At 36.6% G+C, this 24,321-nt stretch overlaps 2 protein-coding genes across 3 annotated transcripts; one reads left to right on the top strand and one right to left on the bottom strand.

Annotated features, from left to right (window-relative positions):
• Nucleotides 1-13,415: 13,415 nt before the first annotated feature.
• Nucleotides 13,416-14,964, bottom strand: LOC131624806 (uncharacterized). Its single transcript, XM_058895719.1, has 4 exons — nt 14,771-14,964; nt 14,228-14,692; nt 13,528-14,182; nt 13,416-13,457 (listed from the first exon to the last, which is right to left on the bottom strand). Exons 1-4 carry the CDS (start codon nt 14,962-14,964, stop codon nt 13,416-13,418), a joined length of 1,356 nt encoding a protein of 451 aa, XP_058751702.1.
• A 5,451-nt stretch (nt 14,965-20,415) lies between these two features.
• Nucleotides 20,416-23,510, top strand: LOC131624830 (organelle RRM domain-containing protein 1, chloroplastic-like). Of its 2 annotated transcripts, XM_058895748.1 has the most exons (9): nt 20,416-20,816; nt 20,904-21,001; nt 21,086-21,151; nt 22,108-22,197; nt 22,404-22,472; nt 22,588-22,694; nt 22,849-22,956; nt 23,059-23,080; nt 23,167-23,510. In XM_058895748.1, exons 1-7 carry the CDS (start codon nt 20,473-20,475, stop codon nt 22,933-22,935), a joined length of 861 nt encoding a protein of 286 aa, XP_058751731.1. In that variant the 5' UTR covers nt 20,416-20,472; the 3' UTR covers nt 22,936-22,956; nt 23,059-23,080; nt 23,167-23,510. The 2 variants fall into 2 exon arrangements, with proteins under 2 accessions (XP_058751731.1, XP_058751730.1); XM_058895747.1 differs by having other exon boundaries at nt 23,059-23,510.
• The last annotated feature ends 811 nt before the right edge of the window (nt 23,511-24,321 follow it).

Genomic DNA, 24,321 nt, shown 5'->3' with positions numbered 1-24,321 from the left:
AAAGTTGAAAATTTTCCCAAATATGCAGCTACAGTGCGATGATCATATCTCACAACTCAGACCTTATTTTGAAGATCCCAACGGTCAAAAGTTATCTATAGGTGTTGCGAAACTACCCACAAAATTTGGCGACGATCCAACGGTTAACGAATCGGGGATCTTCGATTTAGTGAGACTGCTGCAAGAAAAACGGGAATGAATTTCTCTCCTATTTTCTCTCTTCTCTACAACTTCGCATGACCAATTTCCCAAAACTTTTTCTCTTCTAAATAACCTAATTCTTATCTTAACCTAATTTCATTAAACCTATTGGGCCTAACATTCACACCCTACCTTTTACTACCACCATCACTTAATTAAGTCCATATAGTAAATCTAGTATTTCTTTAATACTATTTCTACAACTTAATCAATTAATTAATCAACTAATTAATCATAAAAACCCATGTCAACAATTCTCAACACTCCACAAATTCAATAATTAAATTTGAAATAATTTGAAAGTATTTAATTAAATAATTAATTAAATACCGGGTGTTACAACTCTCCCCCACTTAGAATATTTTCGTCCTCGAAAATTTATCCGATACAACCATCATCAACTTCACTTCCACGTCCAACCATCCAACATAACAACCCATTGACACATCTCAAATCGACTACACATATGTCGACCATTCTGGTACTTCTTCAACATAACCGTTACTAACTTGTTAACTATTCCAACGCCATTCGAAAGTGCGAACATCAACGCCATGCGGCGACACTCTTTACGGTATCTCCAAAACTTCTCAAATGGTACACTAATTCTTAAAATTTATTTTCAACAAACCTATTAATTACTCCTTAAATTCACTCAACTTTGACGCTGACGTCGTGTGCGGCACCAACAAACAAGTCCAGTTCCAAGGACAAGCGTAACCGCAAATTCCATCTCTTTCCAACATCATCCTGTTATAAATAAGTCTATTACAGCTTCTGAAACCATTTTTAAAATAAATTTTATCTCGTTAGCTTTCCAACGCTTCAAACAGGACTCAAATCGGATGTCCAGAACTCAAGTTATGAATTTTTGAAGTTTCACAAAACATTCAGCAATTTCCTGCGTTTTGCTTACGGAATTTCCACTCCAAAACTCATTTTTCTTCAACTTAAACATATTTCAAACAACTCTTAACATATCTCCTCACTTCCAAACTTTTTATAACTCGAGAGACACATTCTTTCGCCGAAATTCAGTTTTTGAAACACCCAGACAACAATCTTCTTTCCGAACTTGCAAATGAACCACATCCGAGAAGCAAAGCTTCTCCCCCACTTCGCTCAAACTAATTCCTGCAACAACCAGAAAGCAACATGTATCGACAGTGTTTCACACACTTGTCGCGTACAGAGGAATAAATAACATTAGACAACTTGGCCGGACGGACCAACCAGGCTCTGATACCACTAATGTAACACCCCAAATTCTACCCGAAAAATATAATAAAATCAGAGTATAAATTCCAAACAAGTTCATTTGAGGTATCACATATTCGTCATCTCAAAAACATTTACGGCTTACTTGCCTTCATATAGATACATAGCACAAGAATTTAAAACGATAATCAAATCATTACAAAAAAATCACTTTGTTTCAAATTAAATAGTTAACTCGCAGCGGAATCATCAAACTTCATAAATATTCTAATCAAATCATAGCATCATTGCACAGTAACTTTAAGTTACAATTTAAAACATAGTTCACTTAAAAATTCAGCAAACAAAATAATAAATAAAACAATCTCTTTATCCCCCCGAGTGCTACGTATCAGAGCAAGACACCAACTCGAATAACAGCAACTAAAGACTTCATAAAATCACTTCAAACTTCCACCGCTATCTTGAGTACCTGTCAATTTCCCATGGTAGGGAAACATCATTCAGAAAGGGTGAGATATCTACCAATATAAACAAACGCATGATAAACAATATATTAGAATTAAATCATACAAAATTATCACGTTACGGATTTCAGACAACAGTTATAATAACAATTAACCTGAACAGTTATAATAACAAAAATCAACAACAACAACGTATTAATAGTTATAACAACTATTTCTCATCTTCCAGACAATACCTGCCACAACACGTCATTAGTATAACAACTTATAATTACAACTTCACATTATCACAACTCAATAACTCAAGTCACATCACGTCACAATTAAATCACACTCATGCCACATATAATGAGACTCTAACAAATGCACATGTATGTGGTACCCAGGGCTTCAGCCCCCATCACCAATTGCCAGTTAAACAGAGGCATCAAGGCATAAGCCTTCGTCGCTAATTTGCCAATCCAGGCCGTCGCCAAAATGCATATGTATATGAATGCAACAAACACATACAACAACAACATCATCGTCACAAAAGGCATAAGCCTATATCGTCGCTATACCAATAAATAGAGGTATACATCGTCACTGAAACATCCTTCAACATCGCATAAAACAACAACAATTATCACCACAACAATAACTAATTTCATCGAATCAACACGACAGAATCACAACAAATAATCAGGAATAATTTCCTACGAATTTAACCCCCACATATCATTCATCATGAATCCGGTTATAGAGTTAGAACCCCACCCCTTACCTTGTATTCGGAGTCCGTTCTACAATTCTACCGATCGAAGCCATCTAGCCTTAGCTCCCAACCATTGCCTCTTTTAATCAGAATCAAAAGTTGAAAATTTTCCCAAATATGCAGCTACAGTGCGATGATCATATCTCACAACTCAGACCTTATTTTGAAGATCCCAACGGTCAAAAGTTATCTATAGGTGTTGCGAAACTACCCACAAAATTTGGCGACGATCCAACGGTTAACGAATCGGGGATCTTCGATTTAGTGAGACTGCTGCAAGAAAAACGGGAATGAATTTCTCTCCTATTTTCTCTCTTCTCTACAACTTCGCATGACCAATTTCCCAAAACTTTTTCTCTTCTAAATAACCTAATTCTTATCTTAACCTAATTTCATTAAACCTATTGGGCCTAACATTCACACCCTACCTTTTACTACCACCATCACTTAATTAAGTCCATATAGTAAATCTAGTATTTCTTTAATACTATTTCTACAACTTAATCAATTAATTAATCAACTAATTAATCATAAAAACCCATGTCAACAATTCTCAACACTCCACAAATTCAATAATTAAATTTGAAATAATTTGAAAGTATTTAATTAAATAATTAATTAAATACCGGGTGTTACAAATAACATGTCCAAAATTCGTGGGGATAAGTATTGGAAAGAGAGAATCAAGCTTGAACTAATTTTAGAAAGATTTGCAAATTAAACTTTCAACAAATTGAAATTTTGGATTCAAGAAAGATTTGTCTAAGTTTTGTTGACCTAGGACGTTCTCTTATAAATACAGAAGATAGTGCAAGGCATTAGGGGATGGTTTTTTGGAGAAAAAGAGCCATACCCGAGTTCATGAAAGTGAGAAAAATTGGAAGTTGTTCTTGGAGTTAAGGATCGGTTCAAGGCGTTTTAGTGATCCAAATACATTCCTGGTGCATTCCTGAAGCTTATTCATTCTCCATAGACATCCAACAAACTCAGAACCGTCGCATATATGTCTCGGTTTGCCCCTAATATTTTCGAATTCGTTTGCACCCGTTCAGTCATGATTAATCGGTTTTGATTACATATTTTGATTCAATGTGATGTATAGAATGTTTCTAATGTGTTTAATTTAAGTTTTGGTTGAGATATAGAATTTTGCCATTGTTAGGTCTTAGAGCTCCAAAAATAGGGCTTCTCGATAGAGGCGAAATTACTTCAAACCAATGGTTCCAATGTTCTTAGGAGGGTGTTCTGAGCAAAACCGCGAGCTTGTATTGAATTTATATCATGTTTTCGTGAGTTTTTGGTATGTGCAGGTTTTAGCCATGAATGGAGTCGTAGCAACAAGGCTGCAGAACCGTAGCTAGATCTATTGGCATGGAGGGACGATGATGAACAGTGAGAGGCGCGAGATTTGCTGTTTGAATTTTAAATTATGCGTTTTTATATATTTTGAATGGGGGTGGATATGAAATCAGTTGACGTTTCCAGCGCGCATGGTGAAGGCACAACGCGAGCAAGCTACATGACCTGGGTTCGAGCCTTAGGTCTATCATATTTATGTTATTGAATTGTTCCTGCAGAATCCAGTGCATGCCTCTTCATCCCAACGCATCATACATCCTCGCATCTCACCACAGGATCACATCAATTGAGATCTAACAGCCAGGGAGATAAGGGTGCATACCATAGACACCCAATATGGTGACATACAATCCCAGCCAGGTTTTATTTAATTATTTCCATATTTTGTAGAATTGTATTATTAATTTTAATTATTTTTGTTATGTATATGATTTAACTTTTGAATTAGATTAAAATATAAATTAGGATTAGGATTATGATTATCTCGATTTTCTTCCCCGATTATTCGACTTAATTATTTAATTAATTTTAATCATAAAAACCACAAAAACCCTAGAAAGGTATAAGTATTAGGGTTTGCCCAGTCCCATTGACGATTGGCCTAAGCATTAGGATTAGGGTTTTCTAACCAACTGAGCTTTTAGCCTAACAATCTTAGAATTTTATTCGCTTCGATTAAATCAATTGATCGCGGTGGGTAATAATCAATTGATTATTTAATCATCAAATTAATATAATAAAAATAAATATTATTTGGCTAAAGGGTTTCAACCATTTTTATTGGTTGCGATGATTAGCCTATCTTCCCATTTAAATTCATTATTATTTTTAATCGAATCAATAGATTACGAGGGATAATGATACAAATTAAATTATTAAAAGTTATAAAAAACACTTTCATTCGTTATTAGTGATAATTGAATCAATCAATTAAAATTGGTAACGATACAACTACTAGTCTTTTAACTATGGTGATCGAACCTATCGATCATTGCGGTTAATAGTACAAATAAGACTAGGGTTGTACGCCCAAACCTTAAAATATTTCCCAACCCTTTCAAACTACAAATTACCAAACTACGATAGGCCATTCAAAAAGCCTCTAAAACCATCTCAAATCAAATTTCAACTCTAAGGGCGTACAACCCTTCTCCGAACTACGTAGACTCTGATCCTCCATAAGGAGGTACGTAGGCACTTGGCAACAAGGCGAGTCCCCTCCCCCATAAATCTCATTTTTTTCCGATTTAAATTATAAACCTTTAATTATGATAATTATTTGCTTTAACCCTGTTTGTCATCTTTCTTTATCCTTTTTGCCACAAATCTTGACTCTACAATGCAAACCTTAGGAAAGGGTTTAGGGTGCCTATCACCTTCCCTCGACCTGAAATAGTATCTTACCCTGAATCTTTATAACTGCGCGAGGTTTCCTATTCGCCTTGGTAGAATAGGTGGCGACTCTAAAATAATTAAATTTAGGGCAAGTTGCTACAGCTGGCGACTCTGCTGGGGACACACTTAATGGTAAATTACTATACTCCTATAGGTTTTGGCAGGATTTAGGTTTGTGACAAACTATTTAGGTTTTTTGGCAAACTTTTTAGGGTTTACCTAATTCGCCATTTTAGGGTTTATTTATTTTTGTAAATATTCAAAATTTTTTTTTTATTTAAAATTTCATCATTTAAATAAATATTTGTTTATTTAAGTATTTGCTTTTTGCTTCATTTTTCTAAATTATAAGCAGCCGGATTGGAGGTTAGTTCTGTAAATATTTAAATTTTATTTTATTTATTTATTTACAGCCTTAAATTACAGTGATTTAAATCTTTATTTAATTGCTGTTTTACCATATTTAAATTATAAGCGGCTGGACTTCGAGGTTAGTTAGTTTTTTAAAATATTCAAATTTAAATTCATTTGTTTATTTATCTACATCTATTTACAGTAATTTTATTTATTTATTTTTAGTGTAATTTAAAATAAATATTGCTTTAGTTGCTTGTATATAATTGTTGTTTTTTTTACATTTTGGGATATATAAAATTGTTGTAAAACCTAAATGTGGGAATTATCCTTAAGACCAGGGGGGACTTGAATCGCCTACGAGTCTTATTGATAATTCCACTCAGAGTGGGTTGAATATCCGGAAATGTCCAATACGAGGCTTCACCTTGTTGAGGGCAGGACTTGGTATTTGGCTGATCTCTCTGGGAACCTACCCCAAAAATTCGAACCTCATTGGATAAAATGAGTTGTTCTAAAATCCGAAGAGACAAAAAGTCTCGGAGGCTACGAACGACCCCATGAGACCCGTGTCTAGGACATACCAATGGAAAGGGTAGGCTCCCTAAAGCCGCTACGTCGAACCTATGAGCCTAGGACTTTTGTGTTGTTGTGCTCATTATATATTTGCAATTTATATACTTCGAATATCTATGCGTTTCAATTTTGCAGGTACCGTTCCCTAGCCTGTAGGGACTCTATTTCCAATACCATGTTCTTCCCACGAAGGACACCTCCATTTATGCATGTCAATTGGCCTCTCGATGGCCATGAGATCTGGTGACTGTCTTGAACGGTCACCCCGCGACTGCATATACGCACTCCCTAGCCCGTAGGGATTTGCCTTTTACATCTTTTCATTTCTACAATTACGTGTCCTTCCCACGAAGGACATTTCCATTTATGCACGTCGATTGGCCTCTCGAAGGCCATGAGATTCAGTGACTGTCTTGGACGGTCATCCCGTGCTCATACCTTTTATCCCTAACTTGTAGGGATTTTATTTCTAAAAAAAAATCGCGTCCTTCATACGAAGGACATCTTTATTAATGCACGTCGATTGGCCTCTCGATGGCCATGCGACCTTGTGACTGTCTTGAATGGTCACCCCGCGCCTCGTCTATGCACTCCCTAGCCTGTAGGGAGTTTCCTTTTATATCTGTGTATTTTTAAAACTACGTGTCCTTCCCACAAAGGACATCTTCGTTAGCTTACGTCTATTGGCCTCTCGATGGTCATGAGATATAGAGACTGTCTCGAACGGTCATTCTATGTTTCTCCTACGCACTCCCTAGCCTGTAGGGATTTTTTCTTTATGTCCATGTGTTTTACGATGACTTCGTCCTTCCTCTGAAGGAAGTCCCCATTAACTCACTTCGATTGGCTTCACGATGGCCATGAGATCCAGTGACTGTCTTGAACGGCCATCCCGTGCTTATTCCCACGCACCCTCTAACTTGTAGGGTTTGGGACTTCGATTTATGCATCTTCAATCCCTAGCCTGTAGGGATTTCACTTCGCCTGATATCGTCCTTAGATAGGTTGCGTTCCACATAGAGAACCTTCCCACGAGGGACAACTTCGTAAGTACACGTCGAACGACCTCTCGAAGGTCATGAGACTTGGTGACTGTCTTGAACGGTCATCAACTGCTACTTTCCATGCACTCCCTAATCTATTCCCATTAACGTGTCATAATATCCAGCTTGCAAGTATCTCATTAGAGTCTAATGTTATCCCTAAATCCGCATAGGCTATCCTTAGGAGTATATCTATCGCACATCCGCATTGCATTACATACAAGGAGTCATAATATACAAAAAATAAAGGAGTCCTTTGCATACGCGTGCATTCACATTTTCATGCATTCATACATTTACATTCACATTTGCATTTCTATCTTCGCCCGCATCCATACTAACCGTGCTAGCCGGTTTCCCGAAACTCCCAAAGAAATAATAGGATCATCACCTATGGAGAAAGGAGGACAAGTTATTGAGAATGATCTCGGCCTTACTACAAAAAAAGAGGATATCTTCCACTATGCCAACCACGTGTTCATGCCTTTTTCGAAACAAGATTATAAATACAACAAAGGCTATCGTTGAGCAAGGGTTAGTTCAACAAAAGAGTTCCCTCATAGGTACACTCAAGGGGTATCTAGTCATAAAGGGGTTCATCTACAAACATAGCAAACTCACAAGGACGCTCTACGATAACCTGGGGGGCAAGGATTAGTCTGAATGGGGCAATGTCCTGAACAAAGATGCATAACTACGATGGAGGGAAGGCGACATATGCTAAATCCCTACCAAGGGGAAAAAGGGTCATAAGTCTTCTTCATTAATCTACGAACTCCGAAGATTCGGACGGTGTGATACTATCCTTAGAAAAAGCAAAAGAGGTTCAGTCTAAGGAAACTCATGAAGTTCTGAAACAACGAAAACCCACCGCTACTAATTTATTCCATACAGGTTTGACGTGCCCGAGGAGAATTCGAGATTACCCTTTACTTCTACAAGTCCATGAACTAAGGAGTAAAACAAGGTCGACAGATTCACAAAGGAGATTGCCCCTAGGATCAATAGGTTTATCATTTCAAGTTGTAACTTCTACGATCACAAGGTGTTATTTGGTGTAAAACGTTGTACCTTTCGAATAGTAATTCAATAAAATAATCAGGCATGTTTTGAAATCAATTTGTTCGCTTCACTCTTGCACTACTACGATTTTCCACTCGCGCACTTCTATTCTATTTTCAATTTCAAGTTTAGGATAATTAACAAACTTAAGGGAGAATGACGAATATAAATAGCTAAGTCTCGCTAAACGTATGCTTTCAAGGTAAGACCAAACCGACGATGTACAGGCATTATTTCAATTCCCAAACAGTGGAGATATAAGGATGTTAATCCCTCGTTACCCCCTCGAGCCAGGAGTTGGAGCTTGTTTCTACTTTTCAAATAAACCTTGATTTTAACCAGGGGCAGGGTAGATTTCAATTAATTCAATGATGTGTTTTGGTTGTCAAGAGAATCAATCAATCAAGCAAAGGTTCAAGCATAAGGGTCAAGCAAAGCGGAGGTTCAAGTAGATCTTCTTCCTTGCATTCGTCCAAGATTGAGGAAGCAATGGAGATAACATTCACAACATCTTCTTCCTCAATACATCATTCAAGATCGAGGACATACCAAATTCGAAGCTTACAAATCAAAATCAACATGGCAGTCACAATGTTCAATATCCAAGGATCAAATTCCAAAAGGAGCTTTCAACAGAAAAAACGCCCGATAAGTCAAAAAGGAAAATTCCATAAAAGAAAACAAAAAAGACTTAGGAAAAAATTAGGGCATCCCGATGGATCAAATTCAAAGGATTTGGTTCATGCAAAAATAAGGGATAAAAAAAAAACAAAACAAAGGCAAAATACAAAGCACAATCTTGTGACTGCTAAATTCTCGAAGCTTCTCATCTATGCTTGGATCTTTACAACTCTTTTCATCAATGCTTGGGTCTCCACTAATGCTTCCGCTCAACATCAAAACTAAAACGATTCTCTTACAAACAAAGCACATTCATTGGATTAAGCGAATTTTTAGGATTTGAAGAACATCAAGGAGAAAGGGTGGGTTAAATAAATTTTGAGCCTTATATCCATTGTTTCTTAAAACACGAACCAGGCCAAGTTACAACATCTAAAAGTCCTAATTGAGGCAAGGTCAACTACGAAAGCATATTAAGCAGGATTTTGTTATACTGACTCCTAGGTTTGTTAAAACTATTTCTAACCACTGCGCTCCTTCAAGCATTCATTTCTAATCATCCACTCCTTCGATTTCAAAACTTGCATTTTCATCACATTAGAGTTACTTCCCAAAGAGTATAACGCCATCTACGAATATACACGTAGCACAAACGCGATCATTTCTGATAAAGACGCTTGAATGGGGAAACCACGTCCAGAGGATTTTCCTAAACAGGGGCATACAACCAAACATCCTATTAACTAGGGGCATTCTTCCTAAGGTTCAATTGACTTGGGTCACATCTCGAAGCAATCTCAATCAGGGGCATGTCAAGCACGGGACAAATTCAAAATGGATAGAAAACCATGGATAACCCTCCATATCTGGCAAGTCAGGGGCACACCCTTCAATCTAAACGTCGAAGCATATGACAAGGCTATTTCCTGGGGCACTTCCCTCATAAGCATATTTTTCCACGAAAATACTGGGGCAATGGATATCAAATCCGTAAGACGTACAACAAAAGGAAAACGCCTCTTCATACTTTACAACCTCGAATCAATCTTTCTCCTAACTACGATCTTCAAAGTTCAAAAAACAAGTATTGGAAAATCGTGCTAGCATCCAACAACCTTACAACATTGGCAAACTATATCCGCTTGGTTATCAACAACCTATCATTGGGGCATCATGCAAATACATAAATCATGCATTACATACATCGGTTGATACATTACATCACACCTCTTCAAATAGTCTTCTTTAAGACATTCTACAAACCTTTTTAGGTAGTATTTTCTAAGACATTCATTGTCCCTTCAAAGAAACTTTTTAGGAAGTCTTTTTAAGACATTTTTTTAGCCTTCTTAGTTAGTCTTCCTTAAGACATTCCTCATCCTTTGCTAAGAACCTTTTCAGGCAGTCTCCTTTAAGACAAATGTTCATATCCATTTCGAAAACCTTTTCAGGTAGTCTTATAGAAGACATTACTTCGTTCCACTCGTTACACAAATCAACATATGCATGCGCATAAGCATTATCCCATACATCAAAACATCCAAGTCATTACTCTGGTGCCAAACCACATTGTCCACCTGCTTCCCAGTAACCTTACCGATGACAGTAACCTTACTGTTGGTTTATTCCCAATCACCTGATTGACGTATCCCGGTAACCTTACCGATGACAATAACCTTGTTGTTGGTTTATTCCCAGTCACCTAATTGATGTATCCCGGTAACCTTACCGATGATAGCAACCTTGCTGTTCATTTCACTCATAAAACATATACATACGCATCAGCATATACATATCATCTAGCGCATTCACTTACTACAAAAACCCAGTTTTCCGACCCACGTGTCATGAGTTTCCAACCCTCGTGTTGTGGTAGGTGTATTTTCCGACCCACGGGTCATAAGTTTCCAACCCTCATGTTGTGATAGGTGTATTTTCCGACCCATGTGTCGTGAGTTTCCAACACTCGTGTTATGATAGGTGTATTTCCCGACCCACGTGTCGTAAGTTTCCAACCCTCGTGTTGTGACAGGTGTGTTTTCCGACCCTCGAGTCGTGAGTTTCTAAGCATATCGTTTCCTTTCCGACCCTCGAGTCGTGAAGATTTGGCATGCTATTTTCTCCGACCCTCGAGTCGTGAGTCTCCAAACAAGTGAATCTTTTTCATGCAGGCAAGCGTGCTAGAATTTTAGCAAACAATCTTCTATGCAGGTAAACTTGTCCGCACCGGGGCAAGTGCATCCCATTGGTCCAGGTGAGCTTGCTAGAGCTATGACAAGTGATCCTTTTGGGGATTAATCAAAACTACGATAGTAAGAAGGTATGGCTAACTGCGACGACTTACTAGAACTATAGTAAGTGGGTCATACCATCTACGATAAGCTTACTCCAACTACGATAGTAAGTAGGTGTGACTAACTGCGACGACTTACCAGAGCTATGGTAAGTGGGCTACACCATCTACGATAAACTTACTCAAACTACGATAGTAAGCAGGTATGACTAACTGCGACGACTTACTAGAACTATAGTAAGTGGGTCATACCATCTACGATAAGCTTACTCCAACTACGATAGTAAGTAGGTGTGACTAACTGCGACAACTTATCAGAGCTATGGTAAGTGGGCCACACCATCTACGATAAACTTACTCAAACTACGATAGTAAGCAGGTATGGCTAACTGCGACGACTTACTAGAACTATAGTAAGTGGGTCATACCATCTACGATAAGCTTACTCCAACTACGATAGTAAGCAGGTATGGCTAACTGCGGCGACTTACTAGAATTATAGTAAGTGGGTCATACCATCTACGATAAGCTTACTCCAACTACGATAGCAAGTAGGTATGGCTAACTGCGACGACTTACTAGAGCTATAGTAAGTGGGCCACACCATCTACGATAAACTTGCTGAAACTACGATAGTAAGTAGGTATGGCTAACTGCGACGACTTACCAGAGCTATGGTAAGTGGGTCATACCATCTACGATAAACTTACTCCAACTACGATAGCAAGTAGGTATGGCTAACTGCGACGACTTACTAGAGCTATAGTAAGTGGGTCATACCATCTACGATAAGCTTACTCCAACCACGATAGTAAGTAGGCACGGCCGACCGCGACGACTTACTAGAACTATAGTAAGTGGGCCCTACCATCTACGATGAACTTACTCAAACTATGATAGTGAGTGGGTATACCAACCGCGATGACTTACTAGAACTATAGTAAGTGAGTTACCTACAAACTGCAAAAGCTTGCTAGCACTATAGCAAACCAACTATCTTCTACACAGCATTCATCACGTTAGTCCCTTGGCAGTGATCTCCTTCAAATCATCTAGCTGATTAATATCACGTTAGTCCCCTGACAGTGATATAAATCTACGTCTCTTTGCAAATAGGGATTTATTTTCCCTGATCACAAGGTTTCCCAAACAGTTCTTCAATTGGGTTTATCATGTTAGTCCCTCGGCAGTAATCTTCTTCAAAATTTCATCAATAACAAACAAGGTTCTATTTTTCTTTTCCAAAGTTAATAACTTCAACTAACATAACTAACAATCATGCATCATTCAACTAACATACCTCTTTCATACATAATGCATATATATACATCGCTCTCATTTATTTTGAGAGGCTCGCTGCATCATACATCGCATGCATCATAACATTGCATAAAATTCAGTTTGCCTTTTTAGGCCGTGCTACAATCAAAATCACCTAGTTCCTTCCGAAAGGCGTTTGCTCCACACTCTGAAAAATGGTATTCACCTTGGGTGGCATCTTTAAGCCCATCTCCCGCAGAACATCCTTCCCAACAAGTGCAAATTTCAGGGCATTTTAGTGTTCAATCATCTTCTACCTTTAGACCACGATAGGCAGACGTGCCTATCTGACTCTTTAGGTTTAAGAAGATTGAACAGGGGCAGCTGTCATACCCCAAAATTTGCCCTCCTATATTCAATCAAAGTTTTCTCATTTCATCTCCAATAACTCAAGGTTCTAAGGTTTTCTCAAGTCACTCTCTCCTATCCAAAACTGGGGTTTTGCGCTTTATCAAAGGAATTAGAATTTCTAAGGTCTCAAATGGATCCCAAGGTGTCTCACATGTATCAAAGCATCTCCATGTCAAAAGTCAAGCTTCAATCCCAAGGATTGCTCACTCAATGGCTCATATGATCAATAATCGACTATGTTAACCTACAAGTCAACTATAGTCAAAGTACAGTCAAAACTCCTGACTTTTGGTCAACATCAAGTAGGGAAGATTACATCCATTATTTGATCAAAGGTTGATCATAATTGATCAATAAAAACTCAGAAATGAACAAATTCAAAAGGTTCAAATTAGGGTTTTTCATAGGAGAAAGTCAAACAGGAATCCTTCATTCATGTTTACCTGCACATAAAATAAATATCAGAAAAAGTCAAATAGGGATTGAATGTACCAAAATTGTGTTACTAATTACCTGAACCCAATGATTTCCATTAACAAATCCGATGCAGTAAATGCATGCATTAGGTGAATGTGCACTCGTCATAGGAAAGTAACTCAAACTAGGGTGACCTAAAGAGACGAGAACAACGTTATACCAATTAGCTATTACATAGCCCAACTCAGGTAACGTCATCCATTTATTTGGTGGATGTTGTCCTAAAGTTTCTATCACCAACGATGATCTCACAGTTGGAAGGCGTTTACCAAATAAATCCTCATACAACTTGCTTCTAGGACCTATAATTTCTTTCTCCAAATCCCGACGAACCATTGACCATCCATCTGTGCCATAACCATGCAAAGATGCAATGGCTCTAAACCCACAATTTCCATCATCTCTTACATCAACAATGTCATCAATAAATGGTCTGATGTAATCTGGAAATTGTACAATGTATTTATCAAATTCTTTATTTTTTGAGGTTTGGGATAGTTGTGAACATAACCTCTTTGAAGATTTTTGCGAACTCGAATGTGCTTGATCAACATACTCATATCCTGAAGGATCACGATAAACATCATATCCCACAGGTCTCTTCCCTTTCTTCTTAACCCCTCCTTTGGTTTTAATTTTTTCAGGCGGTTGACACCTCTTTGTTGTAGTCGGATAAGCAATCTCACACACTCTGCTTTTTAATGCTCTTTTTCAGACAACATCTAGTGACCTCCACCTTTTCCAAATTTCATCGATTGCATTTGTCATGTCTACTTCTGATCCATCATCTGCATCTACATCTTGATTTCCTTCCATATTTAGTTTTCTCCAATGAATATGAATAGCCTCAATTGGTATCGCATCACCACTCAATGTATATCTCCCTAACTCACAAGCACATGGTAACCCATATACTTTTCTATGAGTACATCCGCACTTTTGCGTATCGGTACCTACCATGTCAATCCTCAACCACTCTTCAGCAATCTGCCTCAATGCAGCTCTTGATACTGAACCGCGCAAATTTGAATAAAAAGGACTAGTGTGTGCATGCTCAACTTCATAAAAACTCTTCTGAAATGAAGCTTTAATGTTCCCCACTTGTATCTTGATATTGTCATTCATAGCCTCCCAACATTTGCATAAATCACCTAAGCTATTCTCTAACATTTGCTTAAGTTTCCAATGCGCAGACTCCACCCTTTAAATAAAACAAAACAACTAATTATCTGTAATATTAAGATAAAGAAACAATGTCGATAAAATCACATAGACATACCTATTTGTTGTGGTGTTGCCCAAATGTAACACTTGATTGATCCATGCTTCGACAAATCGATGTCTGTGCGGTGTCAACCATGTGTCATTCACATAATCAATAAAACCTTTGGAGTCAACACATGCATCCTCAAGTTGTTTCAACCTTTGATGGTACTCCATCTCATCACTAGCCCTTGTAAGTTCAAACCACATTTTCTCCACTGTTTCTCACATATCATCCACAACATGTTCCTTACACTTTGATTTCACGTTTTTGTTGATGTGAAATCGGCAAAGCAAATTAATTGTCTTTGGAAATATTGTTTCAATGGCTTTCATTAAAGCAAGATCTCTATCAGTCAAGATTACTTGAGGACAATCATCCTGCTTGATAAACAACTGTTTCAACTTATCCAATACCCAACAAAAAGTCTCTGTCTGCTCAGATTCCATATTGGCAAATGCAACAGCAAATGTTAATTTAGTTGATGTCATACCAACTATTTCAAACAACGGTTGCCTGTACTTGTTTGTCTTGTATGTGCAGTCCATAATCAATACAATAGGAAACATATTCAACAGCTTCACTGATTCTGGATGAGCCCAAAAAATATCTCTAACAACTTTTGACTCATCCTTTTTCCTACTCCAGTAAACATAACCTGATTCTTCAACCAACATGAGCAATTGTTGCATTTCTATTCTGGGACCCCTTATGTCTTTTTGTATCTTACTCTTTGTCATACCCCAAAATTTGCCCTCCTATATTCAATCAAAGTTTCCTCATTTCATCTCTAATAACTCAAGGTTCTAAGGTTTTCTCAAGTCACTCTCTCCTATCCAAAACTGGGGTTTTGCGATTTATCAAAGGAATTAGAATTTCTAAGGTCTCAAATGGATCCCAAGGTGTCTCACATGTATCAAAGAATCTCCATGTCAAAAGTCAAGCTTCAATCCCAAGGATTGCTCACTCAATGGCTCATATGATCAATAATCGACTATGTTGACCTACAAGTCAACTATAGTCAAAGTACAGTCAAAACTCCTGACTTTTGGTCAACATCAAGTAGGGAAGATTACATCCATTATTTGATCAAAGGTTGATCATAATTGATCAATAAAAACTCATAAATGAACAAATTCAAAAGGTTCAAATTAGGGTTTTTCATAGGAGAAAGTCAACTCAACTTTGACTGGTCATAACTTCCACATGGAGTATCAGAAATTTCTCACTCAAAGCCTATTCTGAAGGAAATTGGATTTTTTACAACTTTGTCTCTCACAAGCCAAGGCCATAAATGCTTCATTTGAGAAATATGGTACAAAAGATTATAGGTCCTTTTCAAAGGTCAACTAAAAGCAGTTTGTTGTCAAAGGCCATATCATCAAGATAAAATTTCCAAAGGAAAAATATGTTCCAAAGGGGCTTGTAGAGGACATCTTGAGGTTTCCAAAAAATCCTAGAACTCTCCCATATCCTAAAAATTGAGGGAGATATGCCTTGCCAAAGTTGGGCGATTTTGAAGGAAATATATGAAACAAAAGTGGTTCAAAATGATTATTTTTGCAAATGGGCTTATTCTTTTATGATCCAAACTTGCTTATAAGAGTACTAAGAACCTCTAAATTCAATGGCATGCCAATTTAACTTTTATTTTATTTTTATTTAATTTTTTATTCGTTAAAAATCCAATTTAAGGCAAATAAATGGAAAATATGAGAAGATTTGCCTTGAGATTATTTTAAATCCATTCCAATCACTCACCATATCAATAACATGTCCAAAATTCGTGGGGATAAGTATTGGAAAGAGAGAATCAAGCTTGAACTAATTTTAGAAAGATTTGCAAATTAAACTTTCAACAAATTGAAATTTTGGATTCAAGAAAGATTTGTCTAAGTTTTGTTGACCTAGGACGTTCTCTTATAAATACAGAAGATAGTGCAAGGCATTAGGGGATGGTTTTTTGGAGAAAAAGAGCCATACCCGAGTTCATGAAAGTGAGAAAAATTGGAAGTTGTTCTTGGAGTTGAGGATCGGTTCAAGGCGTTTTAGTGATCCAAATACATTCCTGGTGCATTCCTGAAGCTTATTCATTCTCCATAGACATCCAACAAACTCAGAACCGTCGCATATATGTCTCGGTTTGCCCCTAATATTTTCGAATTCGTTTGCACCCGTTCAGTCATGATTAATCGGTTTTGATTACATATTTTGATTCAATGTGATGTATAGAATGTTTCTAATGTGTTTAATTTAAGTTTTGGTTGAGATATAGAATTTTGCCATTGTTAGGTCTTAGAGCTCCAAAAATAGGGCTTCTCGATAGAGGCGAAATTACTTCAAACCAATGGTTCCAATGTTCTTAGGAGGGTGTTCTGAGCAAAACCGCGAGCTTGTATTGAATTTATATCATGTTTTCGTGAGTTTTTGGTATGTGCAGGTTTTAGCCATGAATGGAGTCGTAGCAACAAGGCTGCAGAACCGTAGCTAGATCTATTGGCATGGAGGGACGATGATGAACAGTGAGAGGCGCGAGATTTGCTGTTTGAATTTTAAATTATGCGTTTTTATATATTTTGAATGGGGGTGGATATGAAATCAGTTGACGTTTCCAGCGCGCATGGTGAAGGCACAACGCGAGCAAGCTACATGACCTGGGTTCGAGCCTTAGGTCTATCATATTTATGTTATTGAATTGTTCCTGCAGAATCCAGTGCATGCCTCTTCATCCCAACGCATCATACATCCTCGCATCTCACCACAGGATCACATCAATTGAGATCTAACAGCCAGGGAGATAAGGGTGCATACCATAGACACCCAATATGGTGACATACAATCCCAGCCAGGTTTTATTTAATTATTTCCATATTTTGTAGAATTGTATTATTAATTTTAATTATTTTTGTTATGTATATGATTTAACTTTTGAATTAGATTAAAATATAAATTAGGATTAGGATTATGATTATCTCGATTTTCTTCCCCGATTATTCGACTTAATTATTTAATTAATTTTAATCATAAAAACCACAAAAACCCTAGAAAGGTATAAGTATTAGGGTTTGCCCAGTCCCATTGACGATTGGCCTAAGCATTAGGATTAGGGTTTTCTAACCAACTGAGCTTTTAGCCTAACAATCTTAGAATTTTATTCGCTTCGATTAAATCAATTGATCGCGGTGGGTAATAATCAATTGATTATTTAATCATCAAATTAATATAATAAAAATAAATATTATTTGGCTAAAGGGTTTCAACCATTTTTATTGGTTGCGATGATTAGCCTATCTTCCCATTTAAATTCATTATTATTTTTAATCGAATCAATCGATTACGAGGGATAATGATACAAATTAATTTATTAAAAGTTACAAAAAACACTTTCATTCGTTATTAGTGAGAATTGAATCAATCAATTAAAATTGGTAACGATACAACTACTAATCTTTTAACTATGGTGATCGAACCTATCGATCATTGCGGTTAATAATACAAATTAAGACTAGGGTTGTACGCCCAAACCTTAAAATATTTCCCAACCCTTTCAAACTACAAATTACCAAACTACGATAGGCCATTCAAAAAGCCTCTAAAACCATCTCAAATCAAATTTCAACTCTAAGGGCGTACAACCCTTCTCCGAACTACGTAGACTCTGATCCTCCATAAGGAGGTACGTAGGCACTTGGCAACAAGGCGAGTCCCCTCCCCCATAAATCTCATTTTTTTCCGATTTAAATTATAAACCTTTAATTATGATAATTATTTGCTTTAACCCTGTTTGTCATCTTTCTTTATCCTTTTTGCCACAAATCTTGACTCTACAATGCAAACCTTAGGAAAGGGTTTAGGGTGCCTAACACCTTCCCTCGACCTGAAATAGTATCTTACCCTGAATCTTTATAACTGCGCGAGGTTTCCTATTCGCCTTGGTAGAATAGGTGGCGACTCTAAAATAATTAAATTTAGGGCAGGTTGCCACACTCTTATGTTTGTATATTTGCGTGATCCGAGTGACATTCTCCGGGTCACGCTCTTGCAATGACAATAATATGTGTCTTGGTGGAACATGGCGTTTTGTCAAATCAACAATATGTTGCTTATCATCTGTATTTAGTCGACTTACGAAAGCATGACCTTCAAATCTATCAGGTAAGTCGTGGTTGTGTACTCCGCATTTTACATCGATCTTCCATCCAGAACCATCTTTCGACGGTGTTGACCTAATTTTGAAAGGACAACCACATCTCTTACTAGCACTTTGGGTTTCGCTATCTGTTTTTTTGTATTTTCCACCTCTATCACAACCAAATACTAATTTATCACTTCTTCCTCTCTTGCCTGTTTTGGTATCTGAACGAGTTATTATAACTGTCACTTTATTCTTGATTCCAACCTCCTTAATCCAACTTATCGCCTCTTCTCTTGTAGCAAATTTCTGACCAGTTACAAAAACATCAGTTGTATCCACACATGTTTGAGTTACATCGCATTTCATCAAAGGAGGATCCACACCTAAATATATAAAATTAATTTAGTTTAATATATAATTAAAAATATTAAAAAAAAACGAAAAAAAAAATTGAAAAAAAAAGGAACCGGAACACCCACTAAGGGGATATCCGGTTGAAAAAACAACAAACCGGAACACCCATTAGTGGTATATCCGGTTGAGAAAACTGTGAACCGGAGCACCCAACCCTGGGTTGTCCGGTTTTGGATATTTACTAATCGGAATTCTGCATCTTAGGATATCCGGTTGAAGCAACGTACAGGTTCCAGTCACTCGAGTGTCCGTACAAACAGTAAAAATAAAAAAATAAAAATTAAAAGTTAAAAGTTGAAAAGGACAAAATTAGAATTTTTTTAAAATTGTAGGGGTATTGGGATAAATGTAGGGATACGGGGTATAATTTTCATTCGAGTTTGTTTTAGGCCCAAATACAATATTTTATGCAATTTTCTATTTTATTTATGTTTGGTTTAAAAGTCTATTAGGGTTTCCTTTTCTATTTTATTTCTATTTTAGATTAATAGCCTATTAGTATTTCTTTTTATGTATTTAAACACCTTCGGGTGTGTCCGTCAATGTTAACTTTAATCATAATAAAATTCAAGTACTTTCTTTGTGGATTCCAAAACTTTTCTAACAAGTTCGTCGCTTGCAAACTTGTGTTTTTCTTTGAGCCTTAGCGCTTGCTATTTATTCCTTTGTGATTTCGACTAGGTTAACCCGCTATCAGGTTTCTGTTATAAGTCCAACCACCATTTATTTCCACACTCTAAATGTTCAGTCTCAAGCGTAATAGGTTGTGTTAAGTGTCTCACATCATATAATATATGGCCTAAACATTTCTTTATAAGTGAGGATAATCCTCACCCTATAAATCGATTTTGTAGGATTGAGTTAAGTCCAACCACATTTTTTTAACATCAGAACCAATAATGATAGAAACAACCAAAAAGTTATATATGTTCAATCTCCTTCTTCAAGCATTCAAAATGAGAGGCTAACATGCCGTGAACAATTTAGTGATTCAACAATTTTCTCTCTCCAATAGAACTAAACATTAAAACTAAAAAAAAATACAATTAAGCCAATAAACAAATAAAAAAAAAAAATCATATTATTGCAAATTTAAAAAGAGGGGGGTATTTCTCCAACATGATAGAATCCACTCTTAGAACTCAAACACTGAAAAATAACCATAGTAATGTCATATACAAACATGGAACTTCTGTCTCTCTCCTTCACATTCACCAAATCTCAAACCTTTCCCTCTCTCAAACAACCAATTCACCATCTTCCATTAACCACAACACTACCCAACAAAACCATTCTTTCATCATCTTCTTCTTTTTCCATTTCATGTAATTCCTCTTTTACCAGAATCTCAGCAACGAATACCCAACCATCCATTTCACAAACCGATATGTTGTTCCCTGCGGGAAATTCAAAGCATTGGATTGTTAGAATGGATAAGCCTGCTGTTGGTGTTGTTACCAAAGCTCAAATTGTTGATCATTATGCTCAAATTTTGACCAAGGTTATGGGAAAGTAAGGCAACTCAACTCTACTTTATCTAATATTTTTCATTAGGTTTATTGTTTTCAATAAAGAACTAGATGAAAATGGTGTGTGCAGTGAAAAAGATGCACAGATGTGTTTATATCATGTTTCTTGGAAAACCAACTTTGGGTTTTGTTGTGAAATTGATGAGGACTCTGCACATGAGTTAGCTGGTTAGTCTTGTGGGTTTTTAACCTTTTGTTTCATAGTTTAAATTGCCGAATTGAATGAAATTTGAAAGGCTTCTTGTGGTGCAGGTGTGCCTGGTGTATTGTCAGTTCAGCCAGACCTCAATTTTGAGTCTGAAAATAAGAATTATGAAGGTTTGTTTGTTTTGTAAATTCCCTGCATTTTTACCTCTGAATAAGTTATGTGGCATGTGTGATTTGTGTTCTTGTATCTTGGATGATATTTTGCCTTCAATTATATTCCCTCCGGTTCTAAATAACTTAGGTTTTTCAGAGATTAAGAAAAACTATTAATGTATTGTGGAATCGGGACTGTCTTTGATGGTTGCAAAGCGGGCGACCATACATAGACTAAAATTTGTCACGATTAAACTTTGGCTAAATAAGGTCTCATAAAATGTTTGTTCCGCTTAAACTGTGGTTAAATATAATTTCTTTTTGTTTTGTCATAGTTAAATTGCGACAAATCTTCATAGGGACTCCACAAACTTGAGACGACTTTATGGAATATTACTTGCAAGTTGTATGCACATTCATTGATTTATGGGTAGAATTGGGAAAGAAATAATAAATGCCAACATTGAAAAAGCAAAACAACACTAATTTAAAGAATTTTTTGTATGCTAAATCGACATATTGTGAGCTCTTTATAGTTGTAGTAAGCTCTTTGTGTTGGTTTTCTGGTTTTGGCTAATCTCACCTACGGGTATAGCTTGCTTGTTTATATTGAATGGTCTTTTTGTAGTAAATAAATTGGAATTATCAGAGCCTTTACCTCATTTGTATCATAGAATAGACAAGTCTATCTGTTAAGACTCGTGCACGCTTAAGCCACTCTATGAATTTAAAATATAGAATCCGAACACTAATTTTGCATGTTTGGATCCTAGAATCCAAAATATACCAGAAACAAAACATAACTTTGTAGTTTCATCTATTTTTTTTAATGATTCTAGTACATGTTTATGCACTGCATACCCAATTGAACGTTATTGACTATGTATGAAAGTACATATGAAAGAGTACATCAGTTTTCTTCCAAATTTTAATTGTCTTTCACTGAGGATACAATTTCACGGACATATGTTCAGGTAGAAACTTGGAAAATAGACTGAATGTGCCTAGTTCTTTGGAAGAAACTCAGGAAACTTCAGTGAAAACAAAGAAACTTTTTGTGACAGGTATGCTATGCAAAATTCATTCTAAGGTACTGTATACCATGTTTTAACTTTTATCTCATGTTCATTTAGATGTTCATGTGGCTATTTCACTAAAATTGTGTTTTAATCACTTGGTCAATAGAAACAAATTATTATTTGGGCGAGCATTTTTTTTTATTGCATGGGATGATACAGTACTATTTGAGAGTTACTTGTCTCTTGAACAGGGCTATCATTTTATACATCTGAGAAAACCTTACGTGCTGCATTTGAAAGCTTTGGCGAGCTTGTTGAAGGTGATTTCAATATTATATATTGTTTTCTTTTCTCACTATCGATATTTACCATCTGAAGGAAGAACAACAATTTAGTCCCTGCTTTTTCTAATAAATAAATGGTTATGTTTGACAGTTAAAGTTATCATAGATAAAATTTCAAAAAGGTCAAAGGGTTATGCATTTATTGAATATGCCACAGAAGAGGCTGCAAGTGAAGCGCTCAAAGAGATGAATGGCAAGGTACATCCATCTTTCTTTCTTGCCTGAAAAATGCAACTTTGTTTTTGTGTTGGTTCTGCTTCGGCGTGCTCATGGAGAAAGCAAAAGAATGCGAGCTTATAACTTGTACTAAAAAGAAGTTTGGTAGTCTATAACAATTTTATTCTGAGTGCAGATTATTAACGGCTGGATGATAGTGGTAGATGCTGCCAAGACTACCCCGCCAAGATACAACAAAGGTCGTGCCAGACCATCCGCTTGATAAGAAAACAAAGTCTGTAAGGTATTTGCTTATCACCAGCTCTGTCGAAGCGAACTCCGTTCTATTAGATTTTTATGTATCTATGGTCTTACTTTGGTAATCATGTCAACCTCTTGGTGTCAGGGCAAGACAACAATGCAAGCAGGTATGTTACGCTGCCATAATATTCTCAGGAGAAGTTTACGGTAGTTATAACTACATATGCTTCAGGGAAGCGGACATATTTTCCAGGTTTCCTACTGGTTGTGTGAGATTAAGCATGCTGCAATGGACAGACTAGCAATATTGTAGCCTCCACTGGCATGGCAGCTGGCCTTGTGTTAAAGGTACTGAAAAGATGATAGAAGTTTGGGGGTCTGGATTCTTATTATTATGCCTTTGGACATTATATAAATCAGTTGAAGTTTGAGCACAATGTTGGTTGAGATAGGTGTTTGAAGAAAACAAAATTTACCAAATGTAAAGCCATTTGGTCTAAATTTCCATATTCTCTTTGCTTAATTATTATGTATGCTTACATGAGAATTGTGATACTTAATTCTCTTTGATTAATTAGTTCTTACTTTCTTTGAAAATGCTCAGATATGTTGGTGCTACTAACAAGAATCCTGTGAACAAACTCTGCTACTGTGTAAACAATACACAATCATATTCTCTTAAACTATTAGATACAATCATTGCAATAATAAATTTCTAGCAGGAGAGTGAGCTCCACTGTGCTCACGAGCTCTCAAAATAGTGATGAAATATCCAATAAAACGCCAAGGCAGTTGATGTTGAGATTGCAGTGCATCCAAAGAAATCCAAAGTTGTCTTCTCATGATGTAATTAGCTCAGACATAAATAGCAGAATGCCAAAATGATTACCACATTCCTCAGCCGCAAAGGAAACTTGTTGATCAGTAGAGGCAACAAAAATAGGATGCAAGTTGACTGGGCAAAGACACCAAATGTTAGGAAGATGCATAACCGAACACCAAATAGTTATTGAAGCATCTCCGAAAAAAGGGGGCATTTTAGAAATTTCGTGTAGGGCCTGAGAGAAATAGCAAGAGTGTGATGAGAAATTCTCCAATGTTTTATCCCGGATCCAGATAAAAGCACAAGATCATGTATGTTGGAAAAAACAAGCCTTTTCTGAGACAATTTGAGACAATATGAAAAGGGTGTTGTTGGCTACACCCCTAAGACTCCAAAAATAGACAATTCACTAGAAAGGGATTAGTAAAAGGGATTACTAAATCATAAGTTGGAATTTGACTCCAACTTTCTCACCTTGGTTTGTTTCTAAATTCTCATTTTCTGCCATGTTAGTCAATGATTGTTTTAAAACAAAAAATTCATGTCCTTTTAGGTAATTTTAGGGATAATCTTAATAATATATGA

Source organism: Vicia villosa, unplaced genomic scaffold (assembly GCF_029867415.1).
Source record: "Vicia villosa cultivar HV-30 ecotype Madison, WI unplaced genomic scaffold, Vvil1.0 ctg.000163F_1_1, whole genome shotgun sequence".
NCBI classification, from domain to species: Eukaryota; Viridiplantae; Streptophyta; class Magnoliopsida; order Fabales; family Fabaceae; genus Vicia; species Vicia villosa.
The sequence above is the reverse complement of the archived record's forward strand: the minus strand, read 5'-3'. Positions and strand labels throughout refer to the sequence as shown.